The following is a 20,367-nucleotide window of genomic DNA, read 5'->3' on the forward strand; positions in this document are numbered from 1 at the left end:
CTTAAAGGGAAAAAAGCAAAACCCACCTACAGGCTGTGACTGAAAGCTTTCATGTGTCCCCATAGTCGCAATGTGCAAAGTTCACATAGGCACGTTAAAAGTAGCGTGTGTGTTTCTGAAGTCACATCACGTCATCGTCTTTAAAAACCCTCTCCTTTTGTTCTAAAACTGATTGCAATACTCTGGGGAAAGGAAATTTGATGTAAGTATGGCTAGAATCGAAACCTCAAGGTTGTTTTCTGAAACACTTCTTTCTTAGGTGAAGCTGTGAGTGATGTAAACAAGGTGAACTGTGCTTCTTCACTCTGTATTCTCGATGTTTCTGCCAGTTGTGTGTTGTGAGGACTTGTGAGGATAGTTGTATCCACTAATTTAAAAGCATTTAATTGGCAAAACTAAAAAGGTTAAAATGGAGGTGAGGAGATAAGGTGGCAAATGATGATAGGTAAGAATACATATTGTTGTTATGTGGATGAGCCGTTTTGGAGGTGCCTGCAGTGTCACTGTGTGGGGCTCAGATGAAGATGCTGAAGCTGGAGTTATCTTTGTAATATTGCTCCATCTTTGGCAAATTTCCTAATGGTAGAAGAGTAAAAATGCTGAATATTGTATAGTGTGTTACTGCTCCAGACTCCTCGGCTCTTGTGGAAGAGGTTGGATTTCTTGGCATAGTATGAGCACTTCCTGGAGTTTGCATGATAGCGATTAGGTGAAACCTCAAGCACTGACTCAAACAAGGTGACTTTTCTCCCTTTACTGGAAGGAGTTAAAAGAAAAAGGGATTGAAAGGGTGACTGAAAGTAAGGATGTCCACATTGGCCAGTACTGCAGCCTGCTCCTCTGAGCACCTGAGTGTGTTGTACAGCAGGGCAGCACCTATCAGAGCTCAGGTGAAAAGCGATGCACTTCCAGGAGCTTTCTGAACTTTGCTCATCCCAGCTGCACACATTTCACCTTCTGCCAGTTTGATTACTTGCGTCCTGTCAATAAACAGCTTCATCAATTTGGCTTTTACTGAGCTGGTTTTTCAGCAGCTCAGAGGAAGCAAAGCACAGAAGTAGCACAAAACCTTTCACTTGAAGCACTTTCTGGGAGTTGTTCAGAATGAATGACTAATTGTGCCTGCTGCTTGGCCTGAATGAAAATCAGAAACTGAAAATTCCTACCAAGTCATTTTCAATTTAAAACTTTATTACTTCAAAACTGCTCCCTGTGTGTATGCTCAAAGTGGAGCAGCACTTAAACTGTGATCTACTGCTTAGCAGACTGGAACTACTGTGTGAGTCATTAAATTAATGGTGTTTTCCTAAGTATTCAGAGGATTGAGATAATTTAATGAGCTTGTTATAACAGCTGAAATGATTTCTGTTTACACATACCTACTTTGTTCCCCCTGACGGACTGCACTAAGAGTTTAAGAGCACGTGTTGGTTTTTCTCGCTTGGTGGTTGGTTGGTTTAAAAATCGTATAAGCATCAAATGCAGAATTTCAGGGTCACTGGGCTCCACTTACTCCAGTGCTGCTGACTGAAGTGTTTCCTGTGGGAAACATTTGGACAAACATGAAGACAGATGGGTGTGCTGTCAGGTTTTAGTTTCTGTTCAGCTCATCTATAGAGAAATGTGTGGCTGTCCCAAACTCTGAGACACCTTGAGACCATCTTAACTTGCTTAATATACAGTACAAGTTTTGTTTGTGCTCCATTTGTGTAACACAGCGAGCAGCAGATTCAGTCTTAAAAGACATGAATAGAATCACAAATCAGGTTTTAAAAAACAAGCATGTGTTACAGGCTGGTATAATACTAAAATGAAGATGGGGCTTCAATGTGAATGTAGTGCAGTGCATTTTCTTTGTCATGTGTGGGACATGAAGAAAACATAAAGATACAAAGTATGAGAAAGTGACAAAATTAGAAATTAATGACAGGTAGGTGTGTTTTTGTTTTGCTTTTCTTGTATCAGAGTTGATAGGAACAATAAGTTGAGCAACTCCGGCAGTTCTGATATCCTTAGACTTCACTTCTAACTCAGCTTTTAATTCTCTCATCTAACGCAGCTTTTAAACCAGGTAGATTAATTTCCAAACATAACTTTAAGGAGCCCTGTTACTAAGTCATGGCTGCAGTAACACAGGTATTTTATTTTTAAAGGGTAACCAGCAAACAGTGTTTAAAACTAAAGATTTTGCAACCTTTTTTTTTTACTTTTTTTTTTTTTTGTGGCATCTAACCTGAGATATACCTTAGTATTGTAGTATTCCTCCCATCAACCCATTAACTTCTAATTTCAGCCTGGGGCTCCTCCAAGAAGCTCCAGTGTTAAAAAGAACAAAAAAAAGCCTTCCAAAGCTTTCAGTGATTGGGTTCACTATCCCAAACTGCTTTCAGGTTAGTGTTTGATTGGCACCTAAAGCCACTAAAACGCTTTGTCTTCAACACCAAGCAGAGCTTCTGCAGGCAGTAAATTCTTGTCTTACAGGGATTAAACGGGATCAACAGCAAAAGGACTTCCTGAATTTCACTCTGCGTGTGAGTGCGTCTGTGTGTGTTTTAGGGGAAGGGACAGGTGTGATGCTGAAAAACAAACAGATTTTTTAAGTGAGGGGAAAAAAATTATTTGCAAATTATTAGTTGGTGAATAGTGCGCTCCTGAAGTGCCTGCTAGGAATCTGTGTGTTCTGTGCCACTGTAGGTAGGTAAACCATTCCCATGATCACCCATTTGCTGGGTTGCTTTGTCACCATCTTTTTAATATGTCACTCTTCTCCCTCCAAAATCTGACAATCCTCTGCTTGCTTTCTTGTGAATAATTGAGCCAGAATAACTTTTCCTGTCTCTGTATGTCCTCAGATCAATAAGGTAAAGCAAAGCAAAGTGCCTTTTTTTTTCCTGAAAACTTCCATCTGAGGGCTGTCTCCAGTGGCTGCCTGAAGCCAACAAAATGAAAGGCCCACCAGGAGACGAGTCTGAATCGGAATTCTCTAAGTATGTGGACAGCAAGGTGAAGACAGCAAGATGATACACCGCGGTTTTCTGTTCTTAATCTCCTTTTGATTTCTCTTGCTGTTGTTGCTGCCTTCTGACACATTATTCCCTGTGCATTTATTCTTTCTTCTTGCCCTTTTAACAAGAGTTTAAATGTAAAGTAGTAACTGTCAAAAAAAGATTCAGTTACCCTTACTCAGTGAGTATTGAAAAGGCCCAGGTTTTGAGTAGACACGCTTCCCCTGAGAGCCCAGATTTGGCACTTGCTGGTCTATATTCCTCTTTAAGATCCAAAGGAAAGTAAAATGACTCCAAAACAAGAATCATAAACCTGGAAATAAACAGGAAAACGTCTTTGGATAATAAAATTGGTGTATTTTAAAGGAAAAAAAATGAAATACAGCTTTTTCTCCTCCCTCCTTTTCTCTCTCCAAAACCTTTCAGCTACCTGATGCCCATCCTGTGGTTTAGCTTCAGTGCAGATACATCTCTGTTTTCACTAACAGCAGATAATTCTCTTCCCTGCAGAAGTGATCTCCTTAGAGCAGTCCCAGCACTGCTGAAAAAAGGGAAATTGCCCTGGAAAATAATTACATCCTACCATAACACTCAGTGCTCTGGATTAGAGTGGGTTTTCCAGGCAAATATTCTGGTCTGGTAGCTCTTGTTATCTGCTTGCAAGACGATTTAAAAACATCTGAATTAAAGGAAGCAAATAGTGCTGCTGAAGGAAGAATGCTTTCTGTTTCCTGCAGGACTTTAATTGCCTGTGTGAGCTCGAGATTACCTTCTCTCTGCATGGAGAGGGGGGAAAAAGCCCCCTAAGTGAAAACAATATCCTACTTCCTTTAAAATAGAAGATGCAGAAACAGAGTTCATGCTGGGATTTACAGTGCACGTCCTCTGAAGAACATCACTTAAAATGAAACAACTTCAAATATATGTATATTGACCTTAACATACTCAGATATTACGTTTGCATGGAAAGCCTGCATGGAAAGCCTGCACCCTTATCTCTGCAGTGCAGAGAGGTCTGGAATATTTCTGAGTATTTATTATTCATCCCAGAGCACTTAATCAAGAAATCCCAGTGTGCGAGAGTTAAAAATGCTTAAAAGTGGAAAATCCCTTTCTGGCTTGTCTGGCTCAGAGCATTGTGGCATTGGAAAGCATGTGCTAGAGTTCACAACCCAGTGGGTGATTGCAGCTGAGATATTCCTTATATCTTGCTTTGGTTGCTATCGATTGAAAGATATGGCTTTTTAAAAATGCATTTGATGACCTCAGCCTTTTAAGGAAACACAGCGATATAAATTGCTCACTTTTTAATGGTGTCGAATTGTGCTCTGCCATCCTCCTTTCCCTTAAAAAAATAACTAAAAAGTGTGTCTTAGGGCTGTTCAAGATTAACAGTTGCACCTCGAACAATTGCTCCTTCTTGGAGACTATCTGCTGAACTGCAAGTAATCATTAGGAGCATTTATTTTTCAAAGGACAAATGTTAAGTCATCTTGTTGACTCTGGGCATGTTTCAAGTTTCCTGTAATTGCTCTGCCAGTGTTTCCCCATCCATTTTTCCTTGCCAAAACGTATAAAGCCGCGCTGTTTCATTCTTGTATCACTCAAATTAAGCATAAAAAGCAGGAGATGTTAGCTGTTCGTGCAGCCCTCATTTGCACAGTGTCTCCCAAGTCATTAAGCAATTAAGAAAATATCATCTCATCTTTCACCCCTCATCAGCCCGAAGCCTCGAATAGTGTGTCCCAAATTCTGCCTTGTGTAAAAAAAAAATAATTAATGAAAAGGCCTTTGATATTACATAGTGCTGTGTGTGAACCGGGGATGTGGGTGTGTGTGATGGTGCCAGCCATCTTCTGCAGCAGCCATTTCACCAGCGAGCTTGGAGCAGGCAGAGCAGGAGCACAGCCGTGCAAGGAAGAGCTGGTGCTCCAGGTCATGTTAGTGCTGTGCTCCAACCACTGAGGCTGTCCCTGACACCAGAACACGGTGTTGAATCCATGCTTGTTTAAGAAATCATGGAGGGGACTCCCAAAGGTCCCACAGGGACACCCACAGCTCCATCAGTGCTCACAGCTCCATCAGTGCTCACAGCTCCATCAGTGCTCACAGCCCTGTGCCCTGACTGTGGGTGTCTGCAGGGATGGGGCACCTCCATCTCTCTGGGCACCCTGTGCCTCACTGCCCTCATTGCAAACAATTTCATCCTTATATACAATCTAAATCTCCTTTCTTCTTAGTTTGGAACTACCCTCCTTAGAAAGGGCTAACTTTTGGAGTTGGACAGAATTGACCATTATCTGTGGTGAAAACCCTTTCCTTAGCTCCTAAGAGACCAGCTTGCTTCCTAGATTGAAGTTGATAATAGACCTCTAAAATAGTCTTTCTGTACAACAGTGAATCAGACCTAACCTATCTATCCCATTTAGTGATATTAAATAGATTTTGCTCGTTCGTAAGGCAGTCTGAAACCTGGAAATGCCCAAAGGCATTTAGCTGCTTGGGATTCGTATGACCGATTTCCATGCTGGTGCACACCCAGTCCCTGGGCTATCGAAGCATTTTAAGATACTTTTAATTCCAGGTACAACAAGCACTTAATTTGCACTAATACATGACAGTACGTAGGGAAAAAGCCTGCAGCACGAGAGGGGATAAGGAGCTAATGTGGAATCACTGAGCAGATTAAAACCTGCGGGAGGTTTATGGAGCAGCAGTCGGTGCGGGGAGCAGCGGGTCGTGGCAGGGTGTGAGACACGGGCAGAGACACAGCAGAGAAAGGAGAAGGGAAGGGGGGGGGAGGAAAAAAAAAGAAGAATAAATAAATAAATAACCGCGGCAGCAGGAAATCTGAGGTATGCGGTTTCCAGAGGTCGGCCTCCCTCCGGTGCGAGAGGAAGTGCGAGCCGAGCGCCGAGGCGGGCGCAGCGGGGCCCGGCCCGCGGGCAGGTGGGGGGTGCGGGGGCGGCGCGGAGCGGAGCCGGAGGAGGGGGGGGAGAGCCGGGCGGGGCGGAGCGGGCGTGGAGCCGCGGGGCCGACGGGGAAGTTCGGCGGAGCGAGGCCGGGGCGCCGCCGGGCATGGTGAGAGCGGGGGCGGCCCCGCGGCCGTGGGAAGAGGCCGCCCCGTGCGGGGGGAGGGGGCGGCCCAGGGAAAGTTCCCTCCGTGTGCTCCGCGGGGAGCGCGGCTGCCGGGCCGTGCCCTGCGCTGTGTGCGGGGCCGGGAGCTGCGGAGAGCACACGGAGCCCCGCTGCCACCTGTGGCGTGCGGAACGCCGCGGCCGGAGGGAATCCCCGGCGGTGCGGCTGTGTGCGGGAGAAGCGGACGGGAATGGGGAGCGGGGCGGACGAGAGGAGTTCGGGCCGGGGAGAGCGCGGGTGAGGGGCTGTGCGCCGTGCGGAACGAGGGTTGGGGTCTGTCGGTTTGCTGAGCGCCCCGCTGCCCGCTCAGCACGGAGCCGGGCTTACCCCGCGCTCTGCATGTGCCGAGCGTCGCTGCTCCGTGTGCCGGAGCGGAGCGAGGCTTAAGAGGATTCCCACGGCATTAGCGGTTCGTTGGGACCGGTCAGCTTTGTCTCGTTCCGTGCTTATAATTTTAGAACGCGTGTCTTTTAATTGCAACGTTGCGACGTTGGCTCTGGCAGCTGTGTGGTTTGGGTTTTTAATTTGCTGCAGCGTGTGTTTGTGCAGCGGGGGATTTCGGTGCGAACCGGGAGGTATTTTGCAGGGAGCGCAGCTTGGAATTGCAGCATAGAGCTGGGGAGGCTGCAGGGTGTTTGTATTCCAGGGTGTTCCGGATGACGTGCCGAATCCCCAGGTATTCGCATTGGTTTCGGTGAAATGACTTCTGTGTGCTTTTAGCATCTGTATCGGAGTCTGAAATACTGAGTGCTGAGGCCTTTCTTCTCCCCCTCAGTAATTACCCTGGCTGTCCTCAAACAAATCATTGCTGGCTCATGCTATCCCTGAAATCAAACACCAGCAGGCTGTGCTCTCTTCTGCCGAGCTCCCTGAGCTCTGCCCTGCCTTCTGCCGGGCTCAGCCGCTGGAATATCGCTGCCGGTTGAATATGGAAGATCTGTGTGTGCTGCGATTTGCATTATTGTAAATAGGGTAATTGAATTACAGCCTCTCAGCCACGATTTGTTCCTCGGGTGCTATCAGCGGTCAGCCAGCACTAACTGAGGTGCTTGGCAGGGCCAGCCGAGTGCTTGCTTGGGGCTGACGTTTCCACCAATTCTATCATGGGATATGAAAGCTACTTCTATTCACGTGAGTTGCCAAAGGAGTCTCTGAAAGCAAGACAGCGTTAGATGCTAACCTAAAAAATAAAGGTAAAATACCGTATAACTGAGTTAATGAATCTCACTTTTGTTATGTGGATTTCTCTATGAGAATAGAAGCTATATTGTGAGGTTAGAGCAGCTATATTCTGAGGTTAGATATGGGTGCAGAACAGTAAGAGAATTTTTTGCCTTTTATAGCCGTCGGGACTCGCTCAGAGCCTCCACTTGCTAGACAGAGGAGGGAAGTGTTGTACAGTGCTGCTGTAGGGGGGGAGAAGAGATGATGAAATGAGTTACCTGTCAGCTTCTAATAACTTCATTTGAAGGGCTTAATTGGAGAGGATGAAATCTGCCAACTCACGTAGAGCTTCAGTGGGTTGTGAGGGGTCTGCATTCCCCAAGACCTGACGCCCTGTTACCACCTCAGATGTCTCGTTGTGATTCCTAATCACTCACATAGAGTATTTTTAACCACCTATTTCAAACAAGTTGCTTCCTGCCTTCAGCTTCAGCTCATAAACAATATGAAATCCAAGATGTGTACTTCTGTCATTCCTGTGTCATTATGAAACCTTAGGCAGAGCTGTGAACTAAGTCAAGTACTTGCAAACGTGTGTCTTTATAAAACTGGCATTTAAAGAACAGGGATAGGGAACTCTAGTCAGATCTTAAGGGATTTTGATTAGAGATTAAATGGCTTTTTAACTGGCTTCTGCTGTCATTTTAGCTCTGTTGGATCATTGGAGGAGTTTAAATGTTCAGATGAGCGCTCTGTTCCTTTTATTCTCAACACTAATGAAAAGTGCAGGTATTTCTCAGTGCTTCTGGGTTGTGTGGACTTACCAAGACACCGCTCAGTGTTGGGAACATGCTATTCCTGTTGCTCTCCAGCAAGCATTCTAGAGATTGATGGCTAATAACAAATAACTGGGTTCAGCTACAATTATGTAAAACATCTGATATTTCCTTCTCATTGATAACACTTGTTTATTTTCATAGTATTAAAAATATTGGTAAGTCTTTACTACGTTCCACTTCACAGTTCTCTTATACTTTAGTGAATGATTTCACAGCCTTTTCAATTGAATTTATTAACTTTCTGTAATCTCAGCATGACCTGAGATAAGGGAACTCTCATAGCTGAACAGTGCCGACCTCCACTCCTACCTTGTGTTTGTGTGGTTTGGTGCTAAAGAAACAAACGAGGACACACCTGAAGTGCCTGTGTTTTCCTCTACAGCTAATTTGAGACCCTCCAGCTTCTGATATTGCTGAGTCTAACTTGTCCATGTATTTGTAAAGCATACAGGTGGATAATGGTACTTTTTCTAGGTATGGCATGAATGTGTTGAAGTATTTTTCAAAGGCTTAGGTTTTGGTGCTTCTTATCTTGCTATTTTAGTGTGTCATTACACAAAAGAGGGTCTAAAAGCTGAGGGATGCTTTCTGTCAGAGCAGAATTGAGAATGTCAGAGCAACATGTCAAGTCTTGTACATGGGGACTACCTCGCTCTTAAAACGATAGTCTCCTGTGTTTTGGGTGCTGGGTAACCCATCACAGTTACGTCTACAACTTGGATGTGTAGGTGAAGAGCTGACATCCTGTACGAGGAGACTCTCAGTGCAGTAAAGGAAGAAGCTCTGAACAGCTCATAATTCGACATTAACAATGTGCTGAGTCTCAGTAATTAGCGTAGCGTTTATTATGAAGCTCTTGTTGTTTTGCTTGTAGCATCTTATATAATGACCTCAATGTTAGAAGTGAACCAGCCTAAGCAGCTTGAGGAAAGGGGACCTATAAGGAAGGAGGGTAAGATTCAGCGTTTTTCCTTTGCTGCACACATCCACCCACCTTGACAATTAGCTGATGTTCTTGTGACAGATCTGTTGTCTTTTGCTCGTAGCAGCTGCTTTGCTCCTGGTAGATTTGGAGATTCCTCAGATTGTGTCATTGAACATCTGGCCAGTGTTTAACTTTCTTTTCCGTGTGAGCATTGCCTGGTTATTACTCTCAGAGCAGCAGAAAGGCTGCCTGTTGGAGCCATATGTAACTCTTCTGTCCCTGGGTTATATTGCTGGGTATTCCTAATACTGATTTCTATCATCTGTCTCTAATCTTTCTTCTTACCCAGACTTTGCTATCCTATACTACTTGGTTATCCTATACTACTTGGTTATGCTATACTACTACTACTCATTTAAGGCAGGAGTGTTATTAGAATAACATTAGTAATATAACGTGCCAGGTTCTCAGGACTGTGATAGTCTCACAATCCTTGCCCATCTCTTGGCTTGGAACTGGGGAATTGCCGGATTCTCCCAGCCTTGTGTTAGCCCCAGTTCTCTTTCTGGTTCTGTTATACCTCCCCTAGGGGTAAGAATGACTGGTGACTTGAGCTCAGCATGGCAGTAATGTTAGTCAGAACCACCTGTGGATGTTCCAGTTGAGGTCTGTCTCCCCTAACATTTGTTATCTGTTACAACTTGCACATCCAGGCTTTCTTTCCACATAGAGGAAAGTCGTTTCCAGAGTGTAGCTCATCTTGTCCCAGGGCAGAGCCTGTGGCTCAGATGAGCCACCCTCTGAATGTCCTTTTCTCTCGATAATATCACAGAATGTACATGTCTATGTCATGGATTTCTGAAATGGAATAAATCCCATGTGCTGTTGAAAAATGAGGGTTTTGTAACGTCTGTAGGGGATTAAAGCGGAGGCTGCACCAAGCTTTGTTTCATTAGGTACCACTTGCATCTGCTACCAGGCAGTCTTGTAGCAGATACGCAAGAAAGACCTAAGCAGAAAATGCTCTTAAAACAACAGATTGCCTGTTAGGCAAAGTCAGAACCCCTGTCACTGTTGAAATGTGCTCTGCTAACCATTTATTCTAATGCTAAAGAAATCTAAATATTCTGGTGTCTGGCCCCTGAAAATGCCTAAAGAAATGCAAAATCCCAGTGAAGAGCTTTCTTATCAAGGGTGTCAATATCCTTTCATTAAGTTTCTGCATCTTTTTCTCTCTTGTTGCTAATTAGAAGATCTAGAAACATTCTTTGCATTTCAGTGCTATTTGTTCTCTGGGACAAAGAATTCCAGGGTTGCCATACACCTTCCTTGGTGGTTTTTTTTTGGATGGATGTGCCTCACAAGGCCTTTGGATGGATTCTGCTCTTGTGCATCGTGTTGGCAAACCTCTTATGTCCTTTGGGAACCCCACAGATGCAGTGAGAAGCCTTTCTAGTGGTAATTTCAGCTCTTGGCTAGCATGTGCCTCTGTCATTCCTACATTACAGCTGGTAGAAGGGAGCAACTTCTAGAGCAAAGCTTTAGCACATGAGATGTGCAGAGGAGGGAGATGCTTTAACAGGGAGGATCTGACGGGGTTTCTTGGAGTGCTTTGGGGAAAGGTACTCCTGCTGCTGACAGCACTGACCTGGAGAAGCAGTGCAGGGAGTAGACTTTGTTATTAGCGGATGTTGCATGCTGTATAGCTGGTTTTCAAGAAGGTGATGTCTGAGTTCCACTGTTGCAGAGCTCTGAGCCAATGCAGCTGTATCTCATCTTGAATGAGATGGCACCTTCAGAACAGGTTGTGTTGAGGGAGCAGCCTGCTGTGCCTTCTTGCTCTCTTCTCTGTATTCCTTCCCACTGCAGTTACGGAGCAGAGTGGATATTTTCTTTTTGCCTCTGTCTGTTGACATTATTGTGCAATCAGATGGTACGCAGGAAACATTGCACTGAAATCTCCTCAAGCTTCCTGAGCAAGCAAACTAAAACCTCGAGATTCTGCCTGGCAGAGGCCCAAATGCAGCGCTGTGCAGAGGCCATCAGTACCCCTGCTGCTGTTAGATGGATTCCACCTGAGCTTGTAACTCAGCACCTTAACGAAGCACTTTGGCTTTAGGTAATTGCTTACTCAGCAAGGAAGTGACTCCCTTCCCCCTGCTTCTCAGATGGTCACGTCCCCAACTTGTGCTCATACCTTGGGTTTGCTTTTGTAGGGCTACACCAATTCACAGTGAAAACCTCAAGCATTAGATTTTGTGGAGATAAATGAGGGGTGAGGATTATTTTGCATTATTGCATTATTTTTTTTTAATCAGCATATGATAATTGGAACATTTTCCATTTGACACAGTTTCATGCTGTTAATTTATGCTGCAGGATCCCACAGTTCTTCCAGAAAGCATCCATGTTGTTATGCTGATAGCCAATGTGCCATCAATGAGGAATTGGTGGAGCAGAGCAGGATTACATCTTAAAAAGGAAGTTGCTGTAGCTTTAACTTATCTCTCACACTTTTTCTAGATTGCTAAAATGTCATTTATTGGTTAACATGCTGTTTGTAATATTCTGCTGTTGTACTGTGTGAACAAGACTAAACCAGCCAAGGGGAATGCTCTCTGAGTGCTCTGTATAACATCTCAGTTTAGCTCACCAAAGGCAGGAGCTCTGTTTTTCTCTTGATGGTGCAGTTCCCTTCAGCTAATAATAATATTGTGAATGTAACTGCTTTGATTTCTTAGTATCTTTTTCTCACCTGCGTTCCTGTTCACGGAAGTGGAATTGTTCCACAACGTTCTGCGTAGCAATGAAGAAGGAGAAAAAGAATGAATTGTCTGTACAAAGTAGAAAAAACTCAGGTCAGGCAACAAAGTAAAATAAGAAGCAAGATGGGAGCGTGCAGTGATGGGGTGAAGAAAAGTTGGTGTAGTAATTTGCTAAACGAGGTGGGGAGGAGCTTTTAATGGTTACACTCAGAGCTATCAGGAAGTCATGAGTTGCTGAGCAAACACAGAACAAGTTGTGCAGTAAATAAAGCAATGCTTGCAGGAAGGAGCAGGGATATCCTTCATTGAGGGTCTGTACTGTGCTTTCTTAGCTGAGAAGAGCCACGTTTAGAGTTCTGTGTGTTGAAACTGTTCAATTTATATTATCTTCCTTTTCAGTTCCTAAGTGCAAGGCCTGATATTGACCTAGATAGCAGGAAAGGGATGTCACAGGGAAGCTAGTAGTACTCCAGTGTGGTGTGTTTAACCCTGGAGTAAAACATACTTATAATATATAAAATATATATATTTAGGGAAGATTGAGCTTTCCAGGGGTTTTGCAGTTGTGCTTAATTCACCTTCAGATTTTAGAATGCTGTGTAGGTTTTTTTTTGTGAGTTGGTGGCTTCTCTGGATCATTTTCTAGTTGGTCTGTTAGTTTGGTCATATTACATAACAGTTGTTAAAAATATGAATTAGATTTGCTTTTAGAAAATGCCTTTTCTTAATAGGACGTTGCTCAGGCTGACGGGTTTTGGTCAGAGAAGTGCTTGGTTTTGCATTGGTCACCTACAGGCAGCAGCAGTTGAACTGATGTAGTGGTATCTGGTGCAGCTTTCACTTATGGGGCCTTGTAGTAAATTGAGAATTAAATCCAAAGTGATTGGAGATGTTACTGTGCAGCAGTACTTACATGATGTATTTACTTGTTTTCTATGAATTTGATCATCTGATGTTTGACAACTGTTACTTCATTTCAGTGGGAGAAATTGTGCAGTGCTGAGAGAGGGAAGTTTGACCTCTGCTTAGAAAATGGCTCACTGTGAAACACGGCATTCCTCTGCAGGGATGTTTGGGGTTTGCTGAGAGCTGTCAGTGCTTCCTCTGCAGAGAGGCATTCCTAAACCCCAGGGAATCCCCTCCCTTCAAGTTCTGAAGCAAACAGTGTGGAGGAATAATGAGCACTTCCTTCCTTGCTATTTTCAGTGGCTGAACTAGAAAGTACTGCTCTTGCTCTAGCTCCTGCTTACAGAGCTCTGCACAGCGTGCTTCTCTTCTTACCCTCATCAATTGTGGAAGTCGTGCAGTAAGTTCCAAGCCAAAGTCAGATAAGCGTCATGGGTAATGTTGTGTGCTGAGTTCAGCATTCAGCTTCACATTTAACATAATGTTCAATAGGAAGTTGTTTCATAATTTTCACTTATAAAAAATCCCAGATTTATTCTTCCCAGCAGCATGTATTGGCTTTACTTCTCCCAGCCCTCGGGAGCTTGTTTAGCCAGGGAGGCGTGGAAAGCAGCTTGATATTTTGGATGTTGGGAGGCGTTTCTGGAGTTATTGGAAGTGACTCTCAGTCCTTCCTCCAGTTCCATGTAAACAACCTTGCTGGCTGTTGCAGAAGGGAGGAGAACCTTTCAGCTGCAGAGTGGTGGCCAGCAGCAGAGCTGCACTGCAGAGCACTGTGCTGCATTGCAAGAGTCGGCTGGTGGCTTGGGCTGGAGATGCTCTATCAGGTGTCCTGTGTGGTGACAGCCAGCAGTAAATGACTTCAGAGGAGCTGAAGATGTTTATCAGAAGGGTCTGTGCTCCTGCCAGTGTGTGCTTTCAAGGGAGATACTTCACTAGCAAATCTGAATTTTCAAATGATTGTATGAAAGCTTTATTGAAGCTGAATAACTTCTTCCAGTCTGCCCTCCCAGTTATTCTGGTTTCAAGCTTTGCATTTCTGAAGTTTTGCTTTAAAAGCTGTTGGGCCATTTTTAAAGGAGAAGCTTCAGTATATCATCTACATTCAGAACTCTTCTTCCTGAAGGATTCTGATATTTGGCAAGGAAAAACGTATTCCTGATGGAATCAGTTAAACCTTAGTAAAGGCTGGGATGAAACCATTTATTTCTCCTCTGGCTCAAACTGCTATCTTGAAAAGGATTCGACATCGCTCATAAAGTAGAATCTGAAAAACTCACTTCAGCATAATTGTTCTGCATATTGCTTAATAGAATAGTGGTGGGTGGAATGAAGGTGGTTCAGACTCCCAACAGCAGGATTCCTTGTGCTTTTGGTTCCAGGCTGTGTATGAGGTGGGCAGGTGTGGAACAAGACATCAATCTTCTGCCGTGCTGTTCTGCATTTGTAAAACTGCAAGTCAACACACGACAAGTCAGCATCTTTGTTTTTAAAATCAGGCTTTGTGTTGTAATGTTAGAATAAGCGTAAAATGGGAGTTGTAATTAAAACTTTTCTCATGTACCTGGTGTTGGAGAAAGGCAGAAGAGCAGCATTGCCAAGCAAGCTGTCTTGTTTCTCTCTAGCACATGAACATTGTCAGGTTAAGGTCAACATTTTATGCACAGATTTGGTCCTTCCTGCAAGTTTTTGTTGGACTAAATCTGTTGTTTCAGAGAATTTTCTCCTGATCTTCTCCCTCACATTTTGCAATTAAAGAAAGGATATTTCCAACTTAATGATCTTACATGGTGATTGTATACACAGAATATATGGGTGAGATCTGCAGAATGAATTTCATCTGATCTCAGATATGATATTCTAAAACTCACTCCCAGTGACCTGCCTAACTCAAATAAAGGATGAGATAATGCTGAAAAAGACCAGAAACCTACACGTTGGCTGTGTTCCATGCCTGCAGCGTGCATCTAAGCTGACCATAAATTGTTTTGTATAGTTAAATTGGCTGAGTGGGTTGCTGCAATATGGTGCCATTATGATGCCTTCGGTTGTTTTAGAGGTTGGCAGAAACCCAGCCTACATATGTGCAGACAAGCAAAAATATCTGTGCTAGAATGTGTGTGTTCATCTGTAGCCTGAAAGCAAAATCACTGTGTAGTTCTGGGGAAGCAAAAGGCTCTGCTTAAAGTTTGCACTGCTTTATGGGGTTGTTTCCTTTGAGATCTCTTCCTAGGTGAGTGCTCCTGAGCTGTCTGAGCAGGTCATGCCTTTGCAGCTGCCATAGGGGGTACTGTGGATGTTGGCAGTCCATCATGGTGAGGGTTTGGATACTTTATGGGGGAAAAAAAAGCTTCAGGAGATTTAAAGAGAGCTTCAGGGAACAAAGAGGAAATATGGGTGTCTGATCACTAGGGAGCAAGAGTAAGGAAAGTTGGCAGAACAGTCTGCACTAAATCTAGCTGAAGTCACTGTGTCCTATTTAAAAACACTGATATTTGTCTGGTTCTTTTTTTTTTGTGTGGTGTCCCCCAGGTTCCCATACGTGGGAACTGCAGATCTCTGAAAACACGTAGGGGCACTGCAGACATACACATATCTACTGCTTTTGTGTTCAGATGGCACTTGTGATTGCTGCATTCATTTTATTTGCTTTCACATTGTATTAAGGCCTGAAGAGTTTTGCTCACAATGAAAGCAAAGCTAAAAATATCAAATCAAGACCTTTAAGCAAGGATAAAAGAATGAATATTTGTATATCCTGCTCTCTGCATGGGCTTGGAAAGCAGAAGTCATTTTCGATCAGGTGCTCTTATCGATGAGACTGTTCGTTCCTGTGTGGCCACAGAGTGGTACAAAAGACCCCAAAGATTTTCATTGTAAAAAGCTGCAGTGGGAGAAGTGAGAGGAGGGTTTGTGCTGCTGTAACAGCAGTATTTTTGTGAATGGTCCCAATATAAGCTACATGCATAGGGTTACTTAAATTCCATTCTAAATATATGGTTGCTAGTTGTTGACAGCATCCTTATTAAACACTGGGAGGAAGAAAAATCACCTTAGACTTTACAAGACATTGCAAAATCTGAGCTGTCTAACCTTAATTAAATTGCATTTTCTATCCATCTCCAGCCTTGCCCCCCCCAAACGTTCCCACATCCTACAAATGGAATTAGGATTTGAATCTGCCCCTGGAAAGTGGGTTCTGCTGAGGAATCTGGTTCTTACGGGGCTTGTTAGTTCTCCAGTGAGCACTGCTGGCATCAGGGCAGTAACTCAGCTCCCAGTGCCTTTAGTTATAGATTGTTTGAAGATACAGACTTGCTGTTGCTGGGCTAGTTGCAGGTCTCAGGCCTGGAAATCTTATTTTAAGTTAGTTGTTTCCTTGTGGTTGCTGACTTTTGGCTTACGGTGGCTGTGTCTGCAAACATTTAAGAAAGATGCCCAATATTTGTTTGCTTCTTTCTGGGGATCATTCATATTTAGGTGTTTGGAGGCTTTTACAAACTCCTCATTTGTTATGACCGGCATTAATTGGTTGGTTTAAGTTGACATCTCTGTGTGTGAATGACTGTAGCATTGTCCTTTATTCCCTGACCCTCAATGAAAATCCATTCAGCTGAAGGACCAGCTGCATTTTTTAAGCTTTTTCTCCTTTTCAGCTGGATTCTTCTTCAGGGTTTCCCTCTGTTCTTCTCTCTGCAGGGAATCTGGCGCATCCCCGTGGATGAAATCGACCGCCCGGGCAGTTTTGCATCTCATATGAACCGCTCTATAGTCCTACTGCTCAATGTGCTGTCACAGCTGAAGGATTACAACACCCTGCTGAAAGTCTCGTCTATGCTACAGAGGACCCCTGATCAGGGAAAGTATGATACATTCATTTTAATCTTCCGCTGCTTGTGTTTTGTTCTTTGTATAACTATTTTATTTGAAGACATTCTTATTTTAGGAGTAAGTCTATAGACAGACTTTCTTGGGAATATGGTGGGATGGTGGTTAAATTTCTCCGGATTATGATTCCAGAATAGAGCTTAAAGCTCCTCCTCATTTCCCTTGGAACTCAGAGCAGTCACACAGCTGCCCTAACAGATATCCATAGGTCTGCTATCACATGAAGGGGGTTCACTGGTGGAACAGTGCATTGCACCCCTCAGGGCCTCTTGTGTAAGAGCCACGTCCACTGAGAGAGAGGTCACAGCACAGGCATCCTGCCTTCCTGTAATCCCTGACTGCCTAACAGTGGTGCTACAGGCAGCTGATGCTATTTAAAAAGCTTATCCTATTCATGGGTGAGCTAATTTTAATTGCATTAAACTTATTTAAGAAGAAGAAGAAAAAAAAAGCCATTTAACATGAACTATATACAGATATATATCAATGGGAAGACCAAAATAAACAGCTAAAGAAAACATTGAAGCAATTGTGGTAGTTCCAAGTTGTTTGCTTAGGGGGGTGTGTTGAAACTAATCTGGCAAATACTGAAGAAATGGAGCTGAATGATTGATGGTACTAAGTTGAAAACAGTAAAGGTTTCTTCACATGTTTTCAAGTGTGAGTGCATATGAATTTGCATAGATCATAGTATGTCTGGGAATATGTCACCACATGTTCAGCAAACTTGAAGCCAAAAATATTTGACTTTTAACGTATCAGAAGAACTGGACCATAGAAGGCTTAAATTCTGTTCTAAGCGAGCCTGAAGTAGTACTAAAAATATTATGTTATTTATAAGTCTGGACTGAATTTAACAAACAAGTGATTGGATGTGTTGGACCAGCCAGTGCCAGCCACGATGAACTGCAGTCGTTATAGGAACTTACAAATACAGATCTTCTGGGTGTGTCTGGTGAATGTGTGCAGCATCTCAGCTTTAATGAATGAATAAATAGAACTAATGATAAGTTTTTATATACTTTGCCTGAAAGACAAAGCAAACATCACTTTTCAAAATGTTATAGTATAGAGATAAAATGTTCATTAAAAATGTTGGCTTTCTGACCAAGTAATATTATTGACAATTACTGACTTGATTTGAGCCCTTTTATTAAAACCAGCCTGTTCTGAAATGTATAAAAAATCCCAGTTTTCTGTCACACTGAATTGGGCAGTTCAAAGTGGTCTAAAGCAGTGAAATACTGTGAAGTTGCCATGTTTTGGTGAATTAAATGAAGCCATAGAGTGGGTATATTCTGTAGAGGTAGAGTTTTAGGTTTTTATTAGTGGTGAATGGAAAAGAAGTGTTGACACGCCAGTGTTTTAGCTTTAAAAGCCTACGTTCAAAAGTAACCAATATGATGAATGAGGAAGGGTTTGCCGATATCCTTAGTGTCACATGTACGGCTTATCCAGAGCATGAAAATCACCTGACAGTTCAAGATAGCTTTGTGTGATTAGTGCTCTCTTTCAAAAAAGTTTTGAATAGAAAGCTCGTATTTCAGGGGCTCCAAAGGCCTGACAACAGAAAACTGTAATCCTGGTTGTCTGTTTTATGCCGTGGCTTTTGCATTTCTCCCCTTTCCTCCACTTGTAGATGGCACCAACCCCATCTTTTCTTTGTCTTATCTTCTTCAGTGGCTTTGGGGATAGAAGTGGAAAGGTGGAAGAAAATGTGAAGTTTTATGATTCAATATACTATATTCACATACAGTACATTTTGTGTTTCATCTAGCATGTTTAGAACTGCTATGAAATAAATCCTAGCATTTGCTGTTAAAGTCCTGCAGTTTTTGGCAGCTAGCTTCATTTGTGTTATTTCGCTGTGGCACAGGAAGTACTTACGTGATGCAGATCGCCAGGTTCTGGCCCAGCAAGCCTTTGTGCTGACAGTGAAAGTGCTGGAGGACACACTGAACGATCTGACACAGGTAAGGCGGCAGTGTTTGATGGTCATAGGATTCAGTTTGTTCTTTCCTTAACATCTACTGAGATTGAAGGGCTACATTACTATCACTTCTAATGCTTTTTGATCGCGTGCAATTACATATAAAACTTCCTTCTGGCACCATTATGTTTCTATTTTTGAAATGCAGTGTTAAATATAGTGGTTGAAAATGGATTACAGTAAGTTTGGTGTGACTCTCCCTTAAATTTAGAGCAATAGTAATTACACGGAATATAAGAGCTGCAGCATTTTCAGGTGGAGTCTGTTGCAACTTTTCTTACAAAATGAAGTAGAATTCCTCTTGCAAAACAAAACCACACAACTAGATGTTGCGTGTGTGCCAATTTTTAAGTGCTAGTCCTTGACAGCGCCAGATCTGTTGCTACATTTAAAGATGTAATTTTTAAATGTCATTTAGAGACTAATCAGCTTTCAGGTTAAAATAACTGGAAGTTGAAAGTTCTTTTTGTAAATACAGTCAAGGAAGAACTCATTCCTAAGGCTTTTCCAAGTTATGAGTGTCTAGGCTTAACAAACTAAGGAAAAAAAAAAAGCCCTCAAGGGCACTGGATCTCTGCATAAAATAGTTCATAAATGAATAGTTCATAAGCCAAGACAGAAGGGATGATGTGCTGATGTTTTCTAGCTTTAGACCATTACCAAAGTAAAGGTACAAAATTCCGTATGTTATAGCTGTGTTTAGCATAATTTTTCATGTAATAACAAGAAGAAAGTTACGCAAGAATGGCCAAAAGGAAGGTTCTGAAATTCGAAGTTGATCTCCAGCTGCCAAAAGAAACAGGTTCATTTTTTGATTGTAAATTTGTGCTACTCAAACTTTGGATTTCATCTTTTTAGATTCCATAGCATGGAATGAAGCGGGGGTGGGGAGGGGAAGATTGCCATTTGGTTCAACCTGTGCTGCTTTTCACTGATTAATATACTTGTGGCTTAGACTAATTAATACTCAGGAACCAACAAGAATGAAATTGGAGTAAATAGTTTAAAGGTACTCATTGTCATTACTTGGCTGTGCTGAAATGCTTTCTGAATTGAGTAATAACAGAGAAGAATTATTTCTTTTATTAAGGTTTCAGAAGATCAGAATTCCAAGTCTTCTAACCTTGCTTCAGGAAGGATGACAACAGATGTTTCTAATAAAACTAGTACTGAAGAGGGCAAAGATGTCCTTCCCAAAAAAACAGTCTTGTCTGATGGAGTAGCACACAGTACTGAAAACGGAGTAAAAGAAGTGACTCAGGGACAAATCCCCAATGCTATGGACATATTGGAACATGAGGACAAAAATGCCAAGGAAATTAGAGATCTCCCTAGGCCTGGTTCCGTTGAGCCTATGGATTTTGATGGATATTCCAATGACCCTGAAAAAATTGATTCTTCGTGTAAATGCAGTGAGCCGGACCGTCTTCAGTCTGGCAGGAACTCAAAAGAGAGAGCTCCAGAGAGCCGGACTGCAGAACTTTCTTTGGAAGAGCTAAGCATCAGCTCAAAACAGCAACTGCAGGCAACTAAAGTTCAAGCAGTACCTACAGAAGAACCTGTCCAGAGATCAAGCAGGAAGAGGAAGTTACTGGAAGATGTAGAGTCTGGGAAAACGCTTCTGCTTGATGCCTATCGAGTGTGGCAGCAAGGTCAGAAAGTTATGGCCTACGACCTGGGTAAAATTGAGAAGATCATGTCTGAAACATACATGCTGATTAAGCAGGTAGAGTATGCTGCTGTTAAT

The 20,367-nt window shown here is 42.9% G+C and overlaps 1 protein-coding gene across 5 annotated transcripts in view; it reads left to right on the forward strand.

The window, feature by feature from the left end:
- Positions 1-20,367, forward strand: part of CABIN1 (calcineurin binding protein 1) — an 87,553-nt gene that overhangs the window by 41,978 nt on the left and 25,208 nt on the right. For all 5 annotated transcript variants that reach the window (XM_015878092.2, XM_015878090.2, XM_015878089.2 and 2 more), the window contains exons 31-33: positions 16,442-16,605; positions 18,507-18,603; positions 19,711-20,346. In XM_015878092.2, coding sequence (XP_015733578.1) covers positions 16,442-16,605; positions 18,507-18,603; positions 19,711-20,346 — 897 coding nt within the window. The remainder of the gene's footprint in view (positions 1-16,441; positions 16,606-18,506; positions 18,604-19,710; positions 20,347-20,367) is intronic.

Source organism: Coturnix japonica, chromosome 15 (assembly GCF_001577835.2).
Source record: "Coturnix japonica isolate 7356 chromosome 15, Coturnix japonica 2.1, whole genome shotgun sequence".
In the NCBI taxonomy this organism is placed as follows: domain Eukaryota; kingdom Metazoa; phylum Chordata; class Aves; order Galliformes; family Phasianidae; genus Coturnix; species Coturnix japonica.